This window comes from Nanorana parkeri, unplaced genomic scaffold (genome assembly GCF_000935625.1).
Source record: "Nanorana parkeri isolate BGI_ZX_2015 unplaced genomic scaffold, ASM93562v1 scaffold10, whole genome shotgun sequence".
Classification (NCBI taxonomy): domain Eukaryota; kingdom Metazoa; phylum Chordata; class Amphibia; order Anura; family Dicroglossidae; genus Nanorana; species Nanorana parkeri.
Genome location: NW_017306278.1, coordinates 34,274 through 58,693, shown reverse-complemented (window position 1 = coordinate 58,693; position 24,420 = coordinate 34,274). Strand labels below are relative to the sequence as shown.

At 48.3% G+C, this 24,420-nt stretch overlaps 1 protein-coding gene across 1 annotated transcript in view; it reads left to right on the top strand.

Annotated features, from left to right (window-relative positions):
- The window catches only part of NELL1 (neural EGFL like 1), a 326,301-nt gene extending 304,990 nt beyond the window's left edge, over positions 1–21,311 (top strand). The window contains exons 14-16 of the mRNA XM_018554737.1: positions 11,241–11,368; positions 20,215–20,216; positions 21,228–21,311. Of these exons, the coding sequence (XP_018410239.1) occupies positions 11,241–11,368; positions 20,215–20,216; positions 21,228–21,311 (214 nt within the window). The remainder of the gene's footprint in view (positions 1–11,240; positions 11,369–20,214; positions 20,217–21,227) is intronic.
- Positions 21,312–24,420: the final 3,109 nt, after the last annotated feature.

The following is a 24,420-nucleotide window of genomic DNA, read 5'->3' as shown; positions in this document are numbered from 1 at the left end:
TGCCTGGCTCTCTGACCGAGCAGGAAGCCGGGCGGCGGGACATTACCCGCCCCCCCCCCATCTTTCTGATAAGCCAAGAAGCCAACTCCATGCTCCCTCGTCACCAGGTGATGAGGAAACATAGGGTCGGCTTTCTGGCCAATCAGGAAGCCGGGGGGCGGGTAATTGCTCGCTGCTCGGCTTCCTGATTGGCCAGCTTCCTGACGGATCAGCAAGCCGGGCGGCATGTGACTAGGGAGCAGGGAGCCGGCTTCCTGATACCAGAAGTTCCTGTATCAGGATAAGCATCGGGAGCATTTGGGCGAGTATGAGTATTCGCCCAAATACTCGGTATCGGCACCTATACCAATAGTAGTATCGGTGCATCCCTAGTTAAAAACGCTCAATTGGCTTCTGTGGTCTCGATTTAGTGGGAGAGCCTGGGATTTCCCACTAGAACCATCATCCATTGCCAAGCCTTTACTATGACCACTACCATGACCGCTTGTAATCTTTGGTGAACTTCAAATTTGGAACCTTGCTTTCACCACCACTTTCCATTTGGCCTTATCTTGTGCCAGCTGAACGTTCAGCTTTATGCCATGGACTGTCATTTCCTGGATGTCTTCCATCCTCCACATTCTTCTTATTTCTTGTTCTCTCTTCCGCAATCCTGCACAGCTCCTCTCCAGCCAAGTGTCTCGTGATGGCGCCCAAAAATCGTCATTTTTCTCTTCAATATCGCTTCCGTAAATCTTCAACTAGTTGCCCTTTTCCAAAATTGATCCAATCCGTTATGTCTCCTTTCTCTCTCTCTATGACTCTAAGCAGACTCACTTGAACATAATCTGCACATTTTATTAGGTCGCGGGATGTTATTTATCTCGGCACAGGAAAGCATTCTCATCTCCTGCTTCTCTCACGGAAAAACCTGTTTTAGTTTGACAAAAATTCTTTAAGTTGGAGTGACACATGAAAGCTCCTCGCTGAGGATTTGCAATAACCTAGATTCTTTCATTTCCTCTCTTTTATACTTTTCCCTGGTTACTTTTCACAGAGAATATCGAGCCTCGCAAATGACATCAGACTGAAAGCCTCGCTTTTTTTTCCCCCCTCCCTGAATATTACAGCCGTAAAGCTACATCATGACTCAAAGTGAGACTCAACCTTTCCACCCCAGTAAAGGAAGCGTAGATGCGTACATTTCCAGAGGCAGAAGGTACATTGGCTAACCCCTGAACTTGGAGAGCTGTTAAGGGGGCCCTTTGGCCCCTTTAATCATTTTACAAAGCTGACAGTTAAACTGAACCATTAGTGAGACATAACATGACAAACCGGCAATGATCCCCAGATGGAGGGACCTTGGCAGTTCCCTCAGTTCTGCTTAAAGCCCAGCTGAAGTCTTGCATCTTCCCTTTTAAAATAGAAAAAAGAGATTGAGAACACAAAGTCCTCAATCTCTTTTTCTGTGTCCCCTGTTATCAATGAACAGGAATCCTCTATACTGAGTGTTCCTGTTCATTGATGACATGAGAAGAGAGTACGTTTACTATAACCACAACTATGAATGGACAGGAAGTGATGTAGATCACTCCCATTCATTCATAATTGAGGATATAGTAAACATACTCTGTCCTCAATTATTTACAAACACTCAGCGATCACTTATGGCTGAGTGTTTGCTCTCACTATCCTCTCTGACACGCTGTCACAGGAGGCTGAGGAGCGGGGCACGGAGGAGAGCTCAGCCTCCTGTGACAGCGCTGTACCCGCCCCCACACCGCTCTGCCGCACTGTGATAGGTGGCTGGGCAGTGTGGGAGGAGAGACACCAGCCGCTCACAGCTCTCTCCTCCCGCAGCGCTCGGCCGGCTGTCACTTTCTCTCCTCCCCGCTGGGACAAAGAGCAGCGCCCAACGGGGAGGAAAGAAATCACGGCTACGCCGACAAAACGGCAGGAAAATTACACTTTCGGCATTTAGCCAAAAGTGACATTTTTGGCCGGCGCCCCCCTTCAGCTTTACGCCCGGGGCCAGCGCACCGGCTGCCCCCCCGCCCCCCCCGGTTGTTACCCCACTGCCCTCATGTAATAAGTTGTGAATTTGTCTAGTAGATACCACACAATTCCCCTTTCTCTTAGTGAAAATACTTCAGATAGCTCCACTGCAATGGTCTGAACTGGCACAGCTGAGTAACAGAGCTGAGGGAAAGAAGGGGAGTGTCTGACAAGATCTGTTCCCTTGCTGAGTTCATGTCAGGATACCGTGCGCGGGTGTCCCCACACCGCATGCAGGTACCCACACGGGAGGGCCAAATGCGTGGCCACACCAGACAATGCCTATGAGCTTATGAGCGTACAGTTTATTAGACACACCGAAATCATATAAACACAAACAACCCCACCAACTCCCACAAGTAACCACAAACAAGTAATACTAGCTAACTAAATGCAAATATAATCACAGACAACAGGGCAAGTGAAACCTGAGGAGTAAGGCAACACAAGGGGAGCCACGGAGCAACGGCCAGGAATCAGGTCACAGGTCAGAGGAAACAGGATACAGGAAATGGCAACAATACTGTGGCACCAGGCTCACCGCAGGGAGGTATTAAATACCCTCCCAGATCAGCATCAGGTGGTGCCTAATTGCTGAGACACCCGCAGGTGAGCCCTGGGAGTGCAGGACCTGGTCCAGGGCCACCTGGAGGTGTTCAGATCCCTGACAGTGCATTGGTACAATAATGTTTAAAGGAGAACTATGGGGTTAGGGCTTTTCTCCTAAGGGTAACGGCAGGACACAAACTAGCATCCTCCCGTCACCCTAGGCTCAGTATATAGGGTGCTACAGCTCGCGGTATACTGAGACGCCACAGCTGAAACGGATCCCGACGATTATGTCGGGATCCGCCCAGCTGAGTGAGTGACAGCTGGCTCTGCCTATCTAGAGGCAGAGCCAGCTGTACCCGCCCCCTCCCCCGTCCGTTCCGCCAGTCAGCGCTGGAGGATCGGAGCGGGGAGGGGGGAATCCAGCCCCTCCTCTGTCACGGCTTTCTGCTGTGACAAGATCGAGAAGTGAGCGAACGCCGGTATGTGTTTGCTCACTTCCCGATCTACTGAGCCGATGTGTGACAGTTTCATGGTCACAGGTCGGCTAAAACGATGAGGATGAGTGAAAAGCACCCCCCTCCCCCATAGTTCTCCTTTAAGCTCCCTGTGATGAATTAGGAAAGTGGAGGTGAGACTAGGAAAATGTTATTACAACTCTATCTGCTTGCATATATATATATACACAGTATATCTATGACTTCAGTTGGGCTTAAAAGCTCCAAGCAAGCAACAGACAGAAAGTTATGGACACCTGACCATCAGACCTACTTATATGGCTAAAGGTATGCGAATACCTCTCCAAATTATTGAGTTCAGGTGTTTCCAGTGAGGGATTCTGTTAATAGTACAACATACAAAGACATTTTAGACAATGGTGGACTTCCAACCTTGTGTTAAGTGTTTGGTGGAGGCTCTTTTCTGTTCCACCATGACTGTCCCCTGTGTACAAAGCCAGCTCCATAGAGACATGGTGTGACCAGGATGGTGTGAAGGAACTCGAGTGTCCTCCACAGAGCCCTGACCTCAACCCTACTGAACACCTTTGGGAGGAACTAGAATCAGATGGCAAGACAGGTCTTCTCTGCTAAAATGGTCTGATGAGTTTGATGTGGAGAAACCCAAGTGTCCTGCACTAGACATGTAAGCTGCGGAAAAATTTGGTTCGGTTGGGTTTGGATTTTTTGTTATTTAGGGATTCGGGTCCGAAATTCAATTTGGTTTGGGGTTTTGGATTGAGACGAAATCCGAATTTTCAGATGAGTTTACAAACGAATATTCGTTGCCACTATCACAGAAAACCATACACAGATATTAATACTACAGGTGAAGCTCCAAGACCCCAATGGTATTTGGGAGTCCGAATTTCCAAATACCATTCAGGAGCTCCAGAAAGCAATACGGGTCTGGGAGCCATGTACATATACATACATAATTTTAAAGCTGAGGCTTCCACACCCGAATTGCTTTCTGGAGCTCCCGAATGGTATTTGGAAATTCAGACTCCCGAATGCCATTCGGGTCTTGGAGCATCAGCTTTAGTATTCTGTAATACGAACGAAAATGAGTTGCGGCAACACTGGGAGCCATATAGACATAAAACTAAAGCTATGGCTCCCAGAATTGAGATTAAGACCCATTCGGATCCATTAATCCGAAAAACACATCTGATTGGACAGAAAAGTCACATGTCCGAATGTAGCGGTGACTACTTTACAACACACAGGGACCATGGGGAACAAAAGTAGCCCCCCTCCAGAAGGAAGGACAGTGTCAGAGATGATTGGAGGATCTGAACGAGTGATACACAAATAAGAGACATTGTTGTTCATATTTCAGGGACTTGAATGTATTTTTAGGATTCATCTCCGGAGTTTAGTGTCACTTTAAGTTCTCCAACAGGGAGGGGCTTGCAGCCCCCTCATTAACACAAGCCTGCAGCAGACCCTCTTCCAACGCTGTCAAATTTCTAAAGCCAACCTTCTTCCCCCTTCCTGCGGCCAGCCGCTGACAAAAGCCGTTTTTTATTGATTTACTTTTTTACGGCACAAATATAATAAACAAAGTTCCAGTCCGGTGACTTTATCACATAGAACGTCCCGAGAGCTGACGCGTTTAATATCTGATCTTCCTCTCTCTCATTTCAATGTTTCCATTAATGTCTTTGCTGTGCGGAGTGTCGCCGGCCAAGTGTTAATGAGAGTTTTTTGGGGGGTTTTTTATGGTTTGTTTGGGGTTTTTTATGTTACAATTTTTCTGCATCCAATTAAAAGTAATCTCCGCCGAAATAATCCCAAATATGTTTTGTTTTTTTTCTCTGTGCACCTTCAGGGTCGTCTGGAGGTTGCAGTAACTGAAAGAGCGATAGCACATTAAAATAGGCCATCGGATGCTTTATTTTCATTTCATAGCTACCAACACGGCAACATTTTTTGTTTTAATTTAATTTAATTGCCTTGGCTCCTGGCAGTTTATTTCTGCTGGATTCCTGTATTGGCTGCGTTCAGAGAGTTTCACTTCACGTGGATCTCTAGCATCAGATACATTTTTTTCATGGTATGAACACGCTGAGCAATGTGTCAGTGTAACATTTATTGCTTATCACAGAGATCACAGCACTCTCCTGACAATACCTTCATCTGCTTTTCTCTCCAGAATGACAACACCATCTTTGTTCTGGCATCATCCGGGGTCATCGTTTACCTCCTGGACTGATATGCCGAATCAGAGATGGCACGTTCATGTAAAGCCTGGGGCCCGTGCAGTTCTTGGCTGTGTTTACAAGCTGACACTGATAAGCCCCTGGGGGAGGAGAGACTGACAAAATGCTTCCTCCTGCCTCCAGCAAGCTGATCTGCTGAGGTGGGGACTGAGGAAATGCTTTCTCCTGCCTGCAGCAGACTGATCACTGGTGGAGCAGAGACTGAGGAAATGTTTCCTTCTGTATGCAGCAGACTGATCACTGCGGGGAGGGTAGACTGAGGAAATGTTTTCTCCTGCCTCCATCAGACTGATCACTGGGGGAGGGGAGACTGAGGAAATGCTTCCTCCTGTCTGCAGCAGTCTGATCACTGGGCGACATGAGATCTTCTTAACTCATTAGAACTAATTCCCTAATTACGTGGGCTTGTGTTCCCTTCAGAATTGCTTTCCTCTCTATACAAGTCGATGGAAAGGCAAAAACAGATTCATGTAGCTTAGAAGGAAATCAACTGCAGGTCTAGAAGAAGGCAATTGCAGGTCAGAAGTGGGTCAACTGCAGGTTACTGAGGAAATGTTTTCTCCTGCCTCCAACAGACTGATCACTGGGGGAGGGGAGACTGAGGAAATGCTTTCTCCTGCCTCCAACAGACTGATCACTGGGGGAGGGGAGACTGAGGAAATGCTTTCTCCTGCCTCCACGATGAATTATTTTCACTTACACCGAAGTCAGTATCACTTATGATAACAACGTCATTGGGCGTTGATAAAATGATCCATGGCATCGACTTCCCGCAGAGACGATTTTATTTCTCGCTAATTGCCCGGAAAGGGGATGATTTAGCCCGTCATTCAGGAGCTACAATGCAGCCGTCATCGCCCGCTATTTATTTGTAACTCGGTTGCAAATTAGAAGCATCGGCGGGATTGATGGAGCCGATTGCGCGGCAGAGAAAAGAGCCGCCAATGTTTATATCTGCATTTCATTTTTCAGCGAGATACAGACCTTCAAAACGCCACAGTGAAAGGTTGCCGAGGGCCCGGAGATTCCAGATCAATTATAGGAGTAGCTCACTCCAATTTATCATCAGGAGATAGCATCTATGCGGAACTGAAGCAGTTGGCTAGTCGATACAGCGGGACATAGATAGGAGGCAGGCAGTGTATGCAAAGTGCAGATAAAGTCCGGCTACCATTCTCTGGCAGGACTTAGAATCCCGGGGGACTGGAAGACTTCTGCCAGATCTTAGAAAGGAATCGTCAGGGGGAAAAAAAAAAATCAAACGTTTTGCATGATCAGTTTCAGGTGTTAGGTTTAACTTAAAAGGAATGTAGAGTCGTTTTAATGAGGTTGGAGATAGATATGTAAAGGACCTGTTACGTGGGCTTGTGTTCCCTTCAGAATTGCTTTCCTCTCCATACAAGTCTATGGAAATGCAATAACAGATTGATGTAGCTTAGAAGGAAGTCAGCTGCAGGTCAGAAACAGATCAACTGCAGATCAAAAAAAGGTCAACTGCATGTCTTGAAGAATTCAACTGCAGGTCTAGAAGTAAATCAACAGCAGGTCTAGAATCAGAAGTGGGTCAACTGCAGGTCAGAGGAAGGTCAACTGCAGATCTAGAGGAAGTCAACTGCAGGTCAGAAGAAAGTCAGAAGAAATAGATCAACTGCAGGTCAGAAGAAGGTCAACTGCAAGTCTATAAGAAGTCAACTGCAGATCAGAAGTGGGTCAACTGCAGGTCTAGAAGAAGGTCAACTGCAGATCAGAAGTGGGTCGACTGCAGGTCTTGAAGAGGGATGGACCGGGTAGGGGGATACAATGTATATGAATTGGTTTGGGGACATAATGTTTATGAACTGGTTTGGGGATACAATGTATATGGACTGGTTTGGGGATACAATGTATTTGGACTGGTTTGGGGACACAATGTATATGGACTGGTTTGGGGATACAATGTATATGGACTGGTTTGACGATACAATGTACATGGACTGGTTTGGGGATACAGTGTACATGGACTGGTTTGAGGATACAATATATATATGGACTGGTTTGGGGATACAATGTACATGGACTGGTTTGGGGATACAATGTACATGGACTGGTTTGAGGATACAATTTACATGGACTGGTTCGGGGAGACGATGTATATAGACGGGTTTGGGGATACAATGTATATGGACTGGTTAGAGGATACAATGTACATGGACTGGTTTGGGGATACAATGTATATGAACTGGTTAGAGGACACAATGTATATGGACTGGTTTAGGAATACTATGTACATGGACTGGTTTGGGGATACAATGTACATTGACTGGTTTGGGCATACAATGTACATGGACTGGTTTGGGGATACAATGTACATGGACTGGTGTGGGGATACAATGCATATGGACTGGTTTGGGGATACAATGTATATGGACTGGTTTGACGATACAATGTACATGGACTGGTTTGGGGATACAGTGTACATGGACTGGTTTGAGGATACAATATATATATGGACTGGTTTGGGGATACAATGTACATGGACTGGTTTGGGGATACAATGTACATGGACTGGTTTGAGGATACAATTTACATGGACTGGTTTGGGGATACAGTGTACATGGACTGGTTTGAGGATACAATATATATATGGACTGGTTTGGGGATACAATGTACATGGACTGGTTTGGGGATACAATGTATATGGACTGGTTTGGGGATACAATGTACATGGACTGGTTTGGGGATACAATGTACATGGACTGGTTTGGGGATACAATGTACATGGACTGGTTTGAGGATACAATGTATATGGACTGGTTTGGGGATACAATGTATATGAACTGGTTTGAGGATACAATGTACATGGACTGGTTTGAGGATACAATGTATATGGACTGGTTTGAGGATACAATGTATATGGACTGGTTTGGGGATACAATGTACATGGACTGGTTTGGGGATACAATGTATATGGACTGGTTTGAGGATACAATGTATATGGACTGGTTTGAGGATACAATGTATATGGACTGGTTTGAGGATACAATGTATATGGACTGGTTTGAGGATACAATGTATATGGTATTTTCACCACCTGAGTGAAGCACAGTGTTCATTAGAAGCTGGTCTGAGCACCAGATATACATGGCAGTGATAACTGACACATAAACATATTCCAGAGTTTCCCTTTTCCAGAGAAACCCAATCCCATCCACCATTCCGGCCATCCATCTCTGCAGGAACAACGTGACTCCTCTCTTTCACACTTCCCTAACTCTCTCCGTCTCTCTCAGTATATCATCAAGACGACTGACACGGGAAGTGTGATAAGGAAAATCTCCGCAGGCTTATCTGGTTCTTTTTTCCTCCCTACTCTCTTCGTGGTCACACTCGGTAAGCTCACATTTGCAAAGTAAAAATCGAAGCAAATTGCTCTTTTCCCTCCTCCTCGCGGGTCACTGGCGGTTCCACGGTGAAAACCGCTAATTTCCAAAGCGGCTGCTTGGAATACAAAAATATTTACGGGAAGAGAAGGTTTTAATAGGAGAAACAAACTAACAAGTCGAAAGGATGCGCAACAGAAAAAAAGAAGTGTCTACTCGTCAGTATTCCGATGGCGTGCGCCGGCGTGCCACTGTTTTTGTATATCATTAGTAGGGCAGCAGTGTTGTGGGCTCTTAATGGGAGAGCTCAGTCAGAAACTTTCATCCCCGCGGTGGGCTTAATTGTCCTGACGCAGTTTTTCACCTGAGTGTCCCCTTTTTAACCCTTCTGGGCTCAGTTTCCAGCAGCTGAATGGGAAATATGTCTTCGGGGAATAGAAGCCTTCTGCTCTACTTTTTGTTTTTTTAATGTAAAAAAACGTTTGAGAAGTGCGCGGAAATAGATTCGTTGTTTTTTTCCCCCCCTCTTAACAGGCGAGGTCGGCCTTTGCCTGAGGGGTGCGTTTTCTAAGAGGCTGCATTAAAAAGGCGCACTCAATTATTCTTCCTTTTTTTCTTTTCAGCGTGGCTGTTATCAGTTGCCGCTGGGGGGGTTTTAGCTCTACAATGACGGGCCTCCTGTTACCCTCTGCACTGTAGCACTCAGGCCAGGGGAAAGGTCTAGTACTCATAAGCTCATACTCCTTTGCTGTCCAATCAGCAGGCTGGGGGGGTGTTCTTTGTCCATGATCAGCTGATGCTGTAGTTGAAGTCCAACTTCTGGCTCTGTTGCCTGGCGGGGGTCTCTTGATCATAAGACTGGCTGGACAGGCATACAGATCCTTCAGTCTGACCTGAATTGTACCTGAAATGTAGGATCCAGTTTTGATGCCACCAACTCTTTCAAGTGCAAAACACTGCTCTCCTATGCTCTCCTATGCCCTTCCCCCTCCAAATTATCATTCGTACTTCCACCACAATGTACATCGGACCCTGGAATACCCACTCTGCGTATCACGCCTACCTACCGCACGCCCTTTACAGATCTCTTCTACCTTTTTGCCGTCAGGCTATCCAGGCTGAGCTCTAAGACCTTAAATAACATTCTAACTACCTGGAATATTTACCAAACTGCTAGAATATATGCCAGTCAACGCTTACTTAACCTACCTGGAAGCCTCCTGTGGCCGATAACACAAGATTCCAGGCTCCGATCTGTAAAAGCAATATTAATATGTACATTGAAGCACTGTGAATTTGTCGTACACCGACTTATCATTTTATTGTCTTTTACCTCAAATAAAAAAATGTATATGGAAAAAAAATAAAAATATGAACATTTTTCAATGCATTAGAATTTCCGGATGTATTGTAGCGTGTACTCCAGCTGGAAGTCATCCCCTCTACAAGCACCTTCAGCTCACCATACATGGTGTGTGTTGCTGGGGTTGTCGAGGCAGCCAGGAGACACACGGCTACAACGCATAGCGTGTTACTGTAGACTCTGATATGGCACCCAGACAGGAAATCCCTTGATCTCTATTGAGAATTCCGACTGCGGAAAATGTCAAACAAAACCCTCTCCTGATATAAACATCTACCTGCAGCGTGCGGCCTAATCCCGGCGTGTTGGTTAAATGTCACTCTCTTGTCTGTATTGTCATACTTGGTATGGGAAGCATAATTAGGATTGTCATACCACAAATAGGCAGAACAAGAAATGGCCGTTCTTTTTCTGCCTTCACTGCTCTTATTATGCAGAGATGGGTCACTGATTTCTTCCTTTTTATAGTCTATGAGGACTTTATAATCTATTTTTTTTACAATCTGCTGGAGATTAGCAAAATGCGTGTAGTGGCCTCTTCCTGCAGGTCCATGAGTTGGTTGAAATCCCAGGGTGTGCTTCCGGAAACTCCAGTAATGGGAGGTCTTAGACTACAAGCCAATACATATGGATCATCTCTGCACAGCACCATGACTGTCTTCAGGAAACTCTGAAAACCATGAGATGTCAGGGACTGCTGCCGCACAGCATGATGACAAAGCAGGGAAACCCATTGACTCCAGACCATGGGAGTGAGATCCCCCATGGCAGCAGGACCGGTGCTAGGATTTTTGCCTACATAGGCAAAGTTGTATAAACAATAATAAGATAAAAAATTATAAAAAATAAAAAAGTGATAATAAAAGTAAGAAAAAAAAAAGCCAATTAAAAAAAATGTAAATGTTAGCGGGGACAGGGGCGCATTCTGGAATCTGGCCTTGTGGCAGCAGGGAGAGTAAATCCGGCCCTGCTGGCAAAGTTACAAAGGCCAATGGTACTAAAGCTCACATTTAGCTCACATTTTGCCCCCATTTCAGATGGCTCTCCCGAGGTTAGTGCCCTTTGCACATTACCGCTGCACTTTTTGCTTGTATGCGTTGTCTGGATTGTGGTTATAGGGAAGCTTTTCTGAGGTGAAACACTAAGTAAAATGAAGCCGTATAGGTTCATTGTTTCCTGGCTAACGTTTGTGTACTGTGTTCTGTCTCGTTGCAGACATTGATGAATGTGCTGCCAAAATGCATTACTGTCAAGCCAACACCGTATGTGTCAATTTACCGGGATCTTACCGCTGCGACTGCGTCTCAGGATACACCCGGGTGGACGACTTCTCCTGTACAGGTAGGAGGAAATGCAGCACACGCTGAGCAATGTGAGAGGATGAGATGACGGAACCGTCCTAACAATCTTGGTGGCACGAGAAAAGTTTTGATGGCCAGTAGCATTTAATGAGGCGTACAGCAGAGGGTCTTTCCAGCCAAAAACGGGTGCAATGAATGTGTTTCTGATAGATGCTGACTTAAAGGAAACCTGTTCTGAGAGTAATGTGTAAGCTGCCATTGTTGGCTTTCACGCCGAGAAAGTATTGAAGCCATTGGATTAGCATGATGTAAAGCCAGATTTGTTGGAGGGGTTACCGATAGCAACCTATGGCCTCAATTCGTGAAATGTAATCCTCCTGTCCCATCGCACTCCTGACTGGACAAAAAACAAAATCAAACTGGGTGGGTGTGGTGGTGACAACGGATGCCTCCGTGAAATGTAGATAGATGAAAGTAGTCACTCGCACGCCATGATATTAAAGTCAATGCTGTTTATTGACTGAGATAACACACATCTCCATAGCGACGTTTTGAGACCATGCGGCCCCCGTCCTCAGGCAAACAGAGGGGACGGGGCCGCATGGTTCTCGAAACGTCGCTAAGGAGATGTGTGTTATCTCAGTCAATAAACAGCATTGACTTTAATATCATGGCGTGCGAGTGACTACTTTCATCTATCAATTTGTGAAATGTCAAGCAGCACTGGACCCAATGGCGTCACAAGGGGGGTGCGGCTCCGTACCCGGGTGACACCATCGGAGGGCTGACACCAAAATGACAGTCGTTTTGGTGTCACCCCCCCCTCTGAAAAGTCAGGCACTCAGTCATGGGCCGAGCGCCCGACAGTTTCGGGAGAGAGGAGGGGTCCGGGCGGCATACCTCATCCCGCCGAGTGACTGTCCCCTCCTCTCTCTGCCGGCGTCCATCACCAAGATGCCTGGCGGCAGGCATCAATAAGGTCGTCGCACATGCGCGATAACGTCATCTCGCATGCGCATGGCGACGTCATGGCAGGGTGTCACCCGGCAACCGCTCCAGGTGACACCCGGCCTCGGGACGCCCCTGACTGGACGCACCTTAAAGTGTGCTGAGTGCATGACAAAGTGGCCGTAGTCAATATCATCGTATGTCATTTTAGCATTCCTTAAACAATACAATTATACTATTTGCTCCCTTTTGATCTGTTAAATATACCGTTGGGAGTGTTTTGTTATACCTGAGCCCAATGAGCATGAGCCCAATGAGCATGAGCCCAATGAGCATACAGTATGTGGGAACTTTCTCAAGTCAGTGAGCCCAAGATTGGGGCACGGTGAGAGAGGGGTTAACAGGGGCAATGGTGACGTGCTACACCTGGGAAACCAAAATAGAAGCAATTGTGTAATAGCGGCAAGCAAAGTATGCCGATTATGGGGCTCACAGCGGTGCAGTTGGGTCATTACAGGCCTGCGGGAATTAAATTATGGTAACATTCTCTTCTAAACAAACTCTGTTGAGTTGACAATACAGAGGTAAAAAAAGGCCATTCCTAAAAATGCCTGAACTGCAAACCAGCAACGCTTAGGATACATGGGAACAAAACAAGCAGTCGTGGCAACATGCGGGCAACAAAGGAGTACGAGGACAATACACAGGCACTTTTGACTATACAGTGGTATCTCGGTTCACGAACGCTTTGCGACCAATAAAATTTTGCTTCCGTTCGTGAACTCCGCATCGGGGTGACGAACACAGCCGCAGCCATCTTCCCCGCTCTGACACGTGGTCATGGCTTCCTCTAGTCGAGATCGCGGTCTGATCGCAGTTTCATTCGGTTCGCTACCAATTCAATTCGTGACCAGAATGGTGCAACAAATTAAGTTTGTGAACCGAGGTACAAAAAACAGGCAGTCCCGACAATATGTGGACAACAAACCAGCAATTGTGACAATATGTGGACAATAAATGGGCAATCATGACAATATGTGGGCAATAAATGGGCAATCATGACAATATGTGGACAATAAGGTTGAATTCGATGGGCAAGGTTGAATAAGAACCATAAATGGGCAGTGGTGGCAATATGAGAACCATAAATGGGCAATGGTGGCAATATGAGAACCATAAATGGGCAATGGTGGAGGACGCCAAGCTTTTCCCAGAATGATATCATGGTTAGCGAAGCGACTCCCCATACAGAGTCTCTTCATTTTAATGGTGTGATGCCAGATTGAAGCTTTCTGCGGGGAAGGCTGTTTATTGAGCTCTGTGAAGTCTCCGAGGCCCGGCGGTGAGGGAAAACGAGCACGCCGAATGTTTTTCCTTTCCTGATTGTGCATTATTTTGGCTCTCTAACAGCACTAATGGACTTGATAGTCTGCGGTCACCTCTTCTAATTGCTCCTGCCGAGTTATTCCGTCTTCTAATCCCAGCTGGTCGGAATGCAAATTACGGAGTTACATAGGAGTCAGCAGCCAGGATGCGCTGAAAGGGATCTCATTGTCTTCTCAATGTTTTGGAGGGTAATGTGTGGAGGAGATCAGCGCGGGATCAATATGCTCACGTCTTGGAAACGCGGTTCCTCCTGTATAGCTTTTAATTATATTGGGAAAGATGCATTCACTTAAAGCTGACCTCCGACCTTCCCTTCAATCTTATATCTGACCTCCGACCTTCCCTTCAGTCTTCTCTCTCACCTCCGTCCTTCCCTTCATTCTTGTATTTGAACTCTGTTCTTCCCTTTAGCCTTACATCTGGCCTCTCTCCTTCCTTTCAGTCTTCTATCTGACCTCTGTCCTCCCCTTCAGTCTCCTATCTGACCTCCGTCCTCCCCTTCAGTCTTCTATCTGACCTCCGTCCTTCCCCTTCAGTCTTCTATCTGACCTCCGTCCTTCCCCTTCAGTCTTCTATCTGACCTCCGTCCTTCCCCTTCAGTCTTCTATCTGACCTCCGTCCTTCCCCTTCAGTCTTCTATCTGACCTCCGTCCTTCCCCTTCAGTCTTCTATCTGACCTCCGTCCTTCCCCTTCAGTCTTCTATCTGACCTCCGTCCTTCCCCTTCAGTCTTCTATCTGACCTCCGTCCTTCCCCTTCAGTCTTCTATCTGACCTCCGTCCTTCCCCTTCAGTCTTCTATCTGACCTCCGTCCTTCCCCTTCAGTCTTCTATCTGACCTCCGTCCTTCCCCTTCAGTCTTCTATCTGACCTCCGTCCTTCCCCTTCAGTCTTCTATCTGACCTCCGTCCTTCCCCTTCAGTCTTCTATCTGACCTCCGTCCTTCCCCTTCAGTCTTCTATCTGACCTCCGTCCTTCCCCTTCAGTCTTCTATCTGACCTCCGTCCTTCCCCTTCAGTCTTCTATCTGACCTCCGTCCTTCCCCTTCAGTCTTCTATCTGACCTCCGTCCTTCCCCTTCAGTCTTCTATCTGACCTCCGTCCTTCCCCTTCAGTCTTCTATCTGACCTCCGTCCTTCCCCTTCAGTCTTCTATCTGACCTCCGTCCTTCCCCTTCAGTCTTCTATCTGACCTCCGTCCTTCCCCTTCAGTCTTCTATCTGACCTCCGTCCTTCCCCTTCAGTCTTCTATCTGACCTCCGTCCTTCCCCTTCAGTCTTCTATCTGACCTCCGTCCTTCCCCTTCAGTCTTCTATCTGACCTCCGTCCTTCCCCTTCAGTCTTCTATCTGACCTCCGTCCTTCCCCTTCAGTCTTCTATCTGACCTCCGTCCTTCCCCTTCAGTCTTCTATCTGACCTCCGTCCTTCCCCTTCAGTCTTCTATCTGACCTCCGTCCTTCCCCTTCAGTCTTCTATCTGACCTCCGTCCTTCCCCTTCAGTCTTCTATCTGACCTCCGTCCTTCCCCTTCAGTCTTCTATCTGACCTCCGTCCTTCCCTTCAATCTTCTATCTGACCTCCGGCCTTCCCTCCAGTCTTCTATCTGACCCCCGTCTTCCCCTTCAGTCTTCTATCTGACTTCCGTCCTTCCCTTCAGTCTTCTATCTGACCTCCGGCCTTCCCTTCAGTCTTCTATCTGACCTCCGGCCTTCCCTTCAGTCTTCTATCTGACCTCCGGCCTTCCCTTCAGTCTTCTATCTGACCTCCGGCCTTCCCTTCAGTCTTCTATCTGACCTCCGGCCTTCCCTTCAGTCTTCTATCTGACCTCCGGCCTTCCCTTCAGTCTTCTATCTGACCTCCGGCCTTCCCTTCAGTCTTCTATCTGACCTCCGGCCTTCCCTTCAGTCTTCTATCTGACCTCCGGCCTTCCCTTCAGTCTTCTATCTGACCTCCGGCCTTCCCTTCAGTCTTCTATCTGACCTCCGGCCTTCCCTTCAGTCTTCTATCTGACCTCCGGCCTTCCCTTCAGTCTTCTATCTGACCTCCGGCCTTCCCTTCAGTCTTCTATCTGACCTCCGGCCTTCCCTTCAGTCTTCTATCTGACCTCCGGCCTTCCCTTCAGTCTTCTATCTGACCTCCGGCCTTCCCTTCAGTCTTCTATCTGACCTCCGGCCTTCCCTTCAGTCTTCTATCTGACCTCCGGCCTTCCCTTCAGTCTTCTATCTGACCTCCGGCCTTCCCTTCAGTCTTCTATCTGACCTCCGGCCTTCCCTTCAGTCTTCTATCTGACCTCCGGCCTTCCCTTCAGTCTTCTATCTGACCTCCGGCCTTCCCTTCAGTCTTCTATCTGACCTCCGGCCTTCCCTTCAGTCTTCTATCTGACCTCCGGCCTTCCCTTCAGTCTTCTATCTGACCTCCGGCCTTCCCTTCAGTCTTCTATCTGACCTCCGGCCTTCCCTTCAGTCTTCTATCTGACCTCCGGCCTTCCCTTCAGTCTTCTATCTGACCTCCGGCCTTCCCTTCAGTCTTCTATCTGACCTCCGGCCTTCCCTTCAGTCTTCTATCTGACCTCCGGCCTTCCCTTCAGTCTTCTATCTGACCTCCGGCCTTCCCTTCAGTCTTCTATCTGACCTCCGGCCTTCCCTTCAGTCTTCTATCTGACCTCCATCCTTCCCTTCAGTCTTCTCTCTGACCTCCGTCCTTCCCTTCAGTCTTCTATCTGACCTTGGTCCACTCCATCCCTCCATCCTCTCCGGTCCCTAATCTTTCTGTTTTAGCTTTAGCCCGTTCCCAAACAAAATGGCATCCAAGCAATTCATGAATCCGCCTCTAATAACGCCGGGATTACGCGCCCCGGCTTGCCGTAATGCAGATGCGGGTAATGCCGAGATTCGACGTGACATATGAATTATGGAATCGCAGTCCTGAGTGCTTTTCGCAATCAGCCGCGGCCTGATTTTTTATTTCCCCCACTTCTCCCGTTTATTTAAGGGGCTCTCCGCCAAGTAAGAGCTCCATTTTTAGGCTTCTACGCGGCGGTCGGGTTATTTATAATGCTCTCTGGCTGTTTGTTCCGCTTTTTTTTTTTTTAAACTCCCATCCTTTGTCACAGCGAGAAAATAAACATGATGTCTTCTTCCACCGAGCCGCGTTATGAGGATGGAAAAAAACGTAAACGGTAATTTCGATGTAATTTTGTGACTGATTTGCCGAAATGACTACAAAGGGAGAATTGTGCCGCGATGGAAATGATTGTGACTTTTCGGTGAGTGCCCGTTATTGTAAAGGTTACCTAAACACCGTTGTCGGTGGCAATTAGATGTTCTTTACTTGTTGTTCCCGTATTTCCATAATCGGATGTCTCCCTCTAGTGGCCGCCTGTAGGTCAGGCTAGGAATCTGACACTGCACTGTTGCCCTTCTGTTGTCTTGTACCAGTCGTGCCCCTCCCCCTTTCTGCCCTAACATTGACTAGTCGCTGACGGCCACAATTCGCACGCTCAGACCCAGATTTTCAGGCTGACGGTCCGGTCTTTAAACACTTTAACAATGAGCCGCTCCTGAACATTCACATTCACCCTCTTCATCTGTCCTGGGGATCATTATCACTCAAAGTGGAAGAAAATCCCAAATTTCGGGTTGTCACCAGAACAGGAATAGAGGGCAAATCTTTTAGTTCCGGTGACACTACTGACCACCAGGGACTCCCCTCACTTTGGAGTGATTTGCTCTTGCTTCCTGTTGCGGCTTTCAGACAGGAAGTGAAGGTAAATCTCCCCAATGGGACACAGATGGCAAAATAACCATCTTTTCCTCTATGGGAAACTTTAAAAAAAAAAAGGTTTTGGGCTTCGGTTCTACTCTATGGCAAGCCAAAATGGCCTGTGATCGGGGCTGTGCCTATAATAAGGTAGCCAGAGGCGGTATGTCATTGGGTCACTACCTGTTAGATGCTGAACTGAATGGAGAAAAAGCTGCCTCCCCTGACCGCACGTCCCTGGTTGTCACCCTGGGACAGGAAGTCCATCTACATTCTTTTTAACATGGGGGGGTGTTCTCTAGTCCACAGAGAGAGCTAGGCCGGGCCTGAATCGACAGGTATGTGTGCCTTGTGAACAGATAGAACAAAACGCTGTCAACGGCATATATCGGAGGTAGGCAACCTCCTCACTCCAGCTGTAGTGAAACTGCAAAACTGCGCTGCGGCGCTGTCAGCTTCCTGGCGGGCTCGGCACGTGGAGCCTCTGCGAGTCTTGCCTTCTCGGCTGGCAAAGTCTTGCAATGCATCGTGGGACTTGTATTTCTACCACAGTCAGGGTTCAGCACTGATTGCACATCTAAAGGGTGTCCAAGAAAGCCTCCTTCCCTTTCCCTGTGTGCATGCTTTCAGACACTGTATCAGGGCGGGTGCTGTACGGAGAGGAGATTATAGTGCTGCAGGAATGATAGTCACATGACTCTTCATTATTATGACCATCACAAAGGTGAAGTTAATCTTCTCCGCTCCTCCTGTCCAGTGTCCGGCTCAGTCTCTGGAGTAGTCACACCGTAGTCTAACCGCGGGGCAGTTTTCGCGCGGCTCGCTCACTATCCGCCATTACCCTTGACCCATATTCATTAGTAGCATTATGCTAATGTCCCTCTCATTTCATGCTGGCGCTATGAGTCCGGAATGATAATTCTCCCCTGTAAGAGAGGGGAAGCGGTAATGTTATATTTATACGGGGCCTCTGTGCATTCTTAATAATTCACCAATGTTTTCATTAGATAATATATTTGCAGCTCTGGAGCGCGGAATGAATCAAGCCAGAAGAGGACATTATGGGGGACCTCTCGCATACCCATAGATGTCTCCAGTCCGGCTTTAGGTTTCTATAACTATCACTCACTCTACATCAGAGTTTCTCAGCCTTCTTTCAGTCATGGCACCCTTTTAAAGTATGCAAAATCTTGACGCCCCACAGACTAAAATTTACAAAACAATGTATAGTCGCTTCAAAATCCATACAAGGCCCTTCCAAGAGAGGGGTCCGGTATAGAAATTTAGGAGGGGACCCCAGGCAAATACAAACAAGTGAAGTTCCCCCATCACATTAAAATCCCCATTTCACACCACAGTCCCCCCTTCACACACCATAGTCTCCCTCTTTACATCAGAGTCCCCCTCTACATCAGAGTCCCCCTCTTTACATCAGAGTCCCCCTCTACATCAGAGTCCCCCTCTACATCAGAGTCCCCCTCTACATCAGAGTCCCCCTCTTTACATCAGACCCCCCCTCCCCAACCGAGCCCCCCCCCCCCTGTTTCTCAGCCTTCTTTCAGTCATGGCACCCTTTTAAAGTATGCAAAATCTTGACGCCCCACAGACTAAAATTTACAAAACAATGTATAGTCGCTTCAAAATCCATACAAGGCCCTTCCAAGAGAGGGGTCCGGTATAGAAATTTAGGAGGGGACCCCAGGCAAATACAAACAAGTGAAGTTCCCCCATCACATTAAAATCCCCATTTCACACCACAGTCCCCCCTTCACACACCATAGTCTCCCTCTTTACATCAGAGTCCCCCTCTACATCAGAGTCCCCCTCTTTACATCAGAGTCCCCCTCTACATCAGAGTCCCCCTCTACATCAGAGTCCCCCTCTACATCAGAGTTCCCCTCTTTACATCAGATCCCTCCTTCACATCCGAGTCCCCCTCTTCACATCCGAGTCCCCCTCTTTACATCCGAGTCCCCCTCTTTACATCCGAGTCCTCCCTTCACATCAGTGTCCCCACTTTACATCAGAGTCCTCCCTGCACATCAGTGTCCCCCTCTTTACATTGCATTTCCCACCTTCACATCAAAGTCCCCCTCTTTCACATCAGGTTCCCTCTCTTTACATCAAAGTTCTCCTCTTCATATCTACAGAACAGGGGTCCCTAGACACAGGAAGTGCTCTGATATCCGGAGTGCCTAGGCGCAGGAAGTACACCAATATCAGGAGTGGCTAGGCACAGGAAGTGCACCAATATCAGGAGTGCCTAGATACAGGAAGTGCTCTGATATCCGGAGTGCCTAGATACAGGAAGTGCACCAATATCAGGAGTCCCTAGACACAGGAAGTGCACTGATAACAGGAGTCTCTAGACACAGGAAGTGCTCTCATATCAGGAGTAGCTAGGCACATAAAGTGCACCAATATCAGGAGTTCCTGGATACAGGAAGTGCACCGATATCAGGAGTGCTTAGACATAGGAAGTGCACAGATATCAGGAGTGCTTAGACATAGGAAGTGCACAGATATCAGGAGTGCCTAGATACAGGAAGTGCACTGATATTAGGAGTGCTTAGACACAGGAAGTGCACCGATAACAGGAGTCCCTAGACGGAAGTGCTCTGATATCAGCAGTGGCTAGGCACAGGAAGTGCACCAATATCAGGAGTGCCTAGATACAGGAAGTGCTCTGATATCCGGAGTGCCTAGACACAGGAAGTGCACTGATAACAGGAGTCTCTAGACACAGGAAGTGCTCTGATATCAGGAGTGGCTAGGCACAGAAAGTGCACCAATATCAGAAGTGCTTAGACGTAGGAAGTGCACGGATATTAGGAGTGGCTAGGCACAGGAAGTGCACCGATATTATGAGTGGCTAGGCACAGGAAGTGCACTGATATTAGGAGTATCTAGGTCCAGGAAGTGTACTGCTATTTTTCAAGACAAATTGTAGATTTTTCAGGGTGCGGCTTCAGCAGAAGATTTCTCGATGTTCCCTGGACGATGGCACGTCTTCACTTTCTCATTTCGGGTCCATTTTAAACTGTTGCCATTTATTTATCATCTACATTTCCATAGGATCTCTTTTTCCCTTCAGACAATTCCATCTCATTGCTGCGCACGCTCCTCCTACTACTGTAGGCCTGACCTTTACTTTGTCCTTCTGGCTGCCTGAGCCGAGGACCGCGGCGTCCCGTGTTTGTAGTTGAGCTCTGCTCTCTGGGACGCCGATCCGTCTGCCGGAGTCCAAGTCATACATCTTGTGTCAGGAACGGGCTTGTGTTGCCGGTGTCAGGAGGCTGCGTCTTGGCTCCCGATCAAGCCCGGCGTTTCTCTGCCGCGTTCTGCGGGCAACAGAAGCAGAAAGTTTGCAGAAGCCATTTAAATGCGCAGACACTCGTCCCACCCCCCCAACCTCCTGGTCCCTCGGCGGCTCGCTGGCCAGGTTCACCGGCTGGTAATATGCAAGCTCATGCCAGCTGCCAGAAAAACACGCGCGGGTCTCCGGCATCAAAATTCCAATGACATTGGACGCGTTTCAGAAAGAAATGACCGGAATCAGCAAAAACCTCAAATACTCAAATGCCAAAATGTTCAGCCCGCCGAGAGACCGAGGACTTAAAGCAGAACTCCAGCTGAGTGCGCGCGCGGTATAAATACATAGAGGTGAGCTGGTTTATACAGTGATCCGGACCGGTGATTCACGAAGCCCTCTCATGTGTATAGAGAGCTAAGTGACAGGACCATTAACAGCTCTGACGCTTCCCGTGTCACCTTCCTGTTCATTGCTTGCCAGCAAATCATAAAACAATAGCACGAGGATTGGTCCGCGGATAAGAAGCTCCCTCGCTCAAGAACATTTCTGATGTGCCGGAGATGGTGGGGGGAGATAATATAAAGACAGATTCCAGCCAGTTATACTGCCTTTAGTACATTTAAAGCAGAACTCCGTCCTCCCCTCAAGAATTATATCTGACCTCTGTCCTTCCCTTCAGTCTTCTATCTGACCTCCGTCCTCCCCTTCAATCTTCTATCTGACCTCCGTCCTCCCCTTCAGTCTTCTATCTGACCTCCGTCCTTCCCTTCAGTCATCTATCTGACCTCCGTCATTTCCTTCAGTCTTCTATCTGACCTCCGTCCTCCCCCTTCAGTCTTCTATCTGACCTCCGTCCTCCCCTTCAGTCTTCTATCTGACCTCCGTCAGGTCAGATAGAAGACTGAAGGGAAGGACGGAGGTCAGATATAAGAGTGAAGGGGAGGACGGAGGTCAGATATAAGAGTGAAGGGGAGGACGGAGGTCAGATATAAGAGTGAAGGGGAGGACGGAGGTCAGATAGAAGACTGAAGGGGAGGACGGAGGTCAGCGGCGGCGCTCCTGCGTCTCAGCGCCCGTAGGCCTTCTGCTCTCTGTATAATCACTGCGTTTATCACGGGTGCGATATTACGTTCTAGATTGGTACAGTAATGCTGACAAATGATTGGTATGCGGCTATATGTGCGTTCTCGACAATCATGTAATTGTAATAAAGTGCAAAGACGAGGGTCCCATGCGGATTCCAAGTCAGTCCAGTCGTTCTTTATTGGCATGAGCAGAAATGATAACAATGTATCCAGCGGGTTTCGGGAGCTCACCGGTCCTCTTCATCTCATAATGTGTATCAAAAAAACAGACAACACATTGCAGAGATGTGAACGAACGCATTTTAGAACAATGGATAACCTGTATGCATTGACGTACGTTAAAACGCACCCACTTACCATTTCACTGTGGACAATGTTGGACCAGCACCCGCAGCCTCTTCCCCCATGCACTGTGGGTGTCGCTGAGGCCTACTGGCATCGTAAAGTGCAATGTTCTGCATTATATGTGAGAAAGCCGAGGGACAGCCCACAAGCCGTTGTTCTATCTACGATTGTGACTGGGTTGGAATGTGTGACCGGTCACGTGGCCACACATTTGAAACGTAGTCACGCCCACTTTTTCTGCGGCGGAATACGTGACCGGCAAAAGTTGAAGAATTCCAACGATTTTTCAGCTGTTCCAGGGCAGATCGGCATCGCGGATGGTATGTGCAGGAGAACCGACCTGCCCTGGAACAGCTGATCGGTCCTGAAACGTCACTTTTATCCGACTTTGTGGAATGTGAGATCGGAGTCACAAAGTCGGATAGAAGTGACGTTTCGGGACCGATCAACTGTTCCAGGGCAGGTCGGTTCTCCTGCACATGCCATCTGCGATGCCGATCTGCCCCGGAACAGCTGCAATTCTGCCGGTCACATATTCCACCGCCGGAAAAAGTGGGCGGGATCACACAGCTGCAATTCTGCGGGTCACATATTCCACCGCCGAAAAAGTGGGCGGGATCACATTAAAATGTGTGACCGTGTCGGCAAATCACTTAGCGCATTAATGTTGACTAATAAACGTTTCTGCCGCTTTTCATGTTTCCTCTTACTAATTAATTTCTAGACACGAAGGCCGGACTGCTTGTTACCGGAGTCTGAGGAGGAGAGCAGGTCGGGAGGACTTTGTTCTGAGCCGGCCGAATTTTTCTGGCTTTTTTCATCTCTTTTTATTCTGAGAAAAATAACATTTTGGAAAGTTTTGGTGAGTTGCGGAGTTAAAGCTGAACTCCGGGCACACAGATACACCGAAGGAGGGAAATGTTTTGCCTGTCAAAGGATTCGTATTTCTGTCCATCCAGTCCTGACGCACAGCTCTGCCCAGGCCCGGCGCTAGCTGGGGGGCGCAAAATTGCACCTTGTCCACCTTGACTACAATCCTAGCACCGGCCCTGGCTCTGCCACACTGTAGAGTCAAATGCATGATGCTGGTGCCCTCCTTTCACCCCCTTCCACAGACATATAAGGTCACGCCTCTTCTCTTCTTTAGCATGTTACTTGTGCGTCCATTTGCATGTGGTGCGCCTGATTGGCTCACAATGTTGTCCCACCCTCTTTCAGTCTGACTGGGGCTGTAAAGGGGGTTGCAAGAGGCCGGTACCAAGTCAAATTCAGGTAATTACATTTAAATGAATGAATGCAGAGCTGTGTCTTTCATATCTGCCTGGAATTTGGCTTTAAATGAGCACTTCCCCTTAGTCTGATTTTGGGATTTTGATGCTCCCACCATCCCGGCACTGAGTTTCTGGGTCCACACTGCCATTGAGTTCCTTTGTCTGTACACCTGCTGTGCCCATTATGAGGAGCTCCCACCATCCCTGAGCTGAGTTCCCGGGTCTGTACCCCCGCTGTGCCCATTATGAGGAGCTCCCCCCATCCCTGAGCTGAGTTCCCGGGTCTGTACCCCCGCTGTGCCCATTATGAGGAGCTCCCCCCATCCCTGAGCTGAGTTCCCGGGTCTGTACCCCCGCTGTGCCCATTATGAGGAGCTCCCACCATCCCTGTGCTGAGTTCCCGGGTCTGTACACGCGATATGCTCATAATGAGGGGCTCCCACCATCCCTGTGCTGAGTTCCCGGGTCTGTACCCCCGCTGTGCCCATTATGAGGGGCTCCCACCATCCCTGTGCTGAGTTCCCGGGTTTGTACACCCGCTGTGCTCATTATGAGGGGCCTCCCACCATTCCTGTGCTGAGTTCCCGGGTCTGTACCCCTGCTGTGCCCATTATGAGGAGCTCCCACCATCCCTGAGCTGACTTCCTGGGTCTGCACACCTGCTGTGCCCATTATGAGGGGTTCCATCATCTCAATGCTGAGTTCCCGGATCTCCCCTGACCTAACAAAACCCCTTCCACACATACACACTTACCTTGATCTGATCATTGCGGTTCCACAAGCCGTTGCTCTCCTGGCTGCAGTGGCGTCACAAGTGGGGTGCGAGGGGTCACCCTGTCACCCTGGTGACACCTTCAGAGGAGTAACACCAAAATGACTGTCAGTCATTTTGGTGTCACCCCCCTCTGCAAAATCGGGCACTCGGTCGTGGACTGAGCGTCCAACAGTTTCGGGAGAGAGGAGGGTACCCGGTGGCATACCTTATCCCGC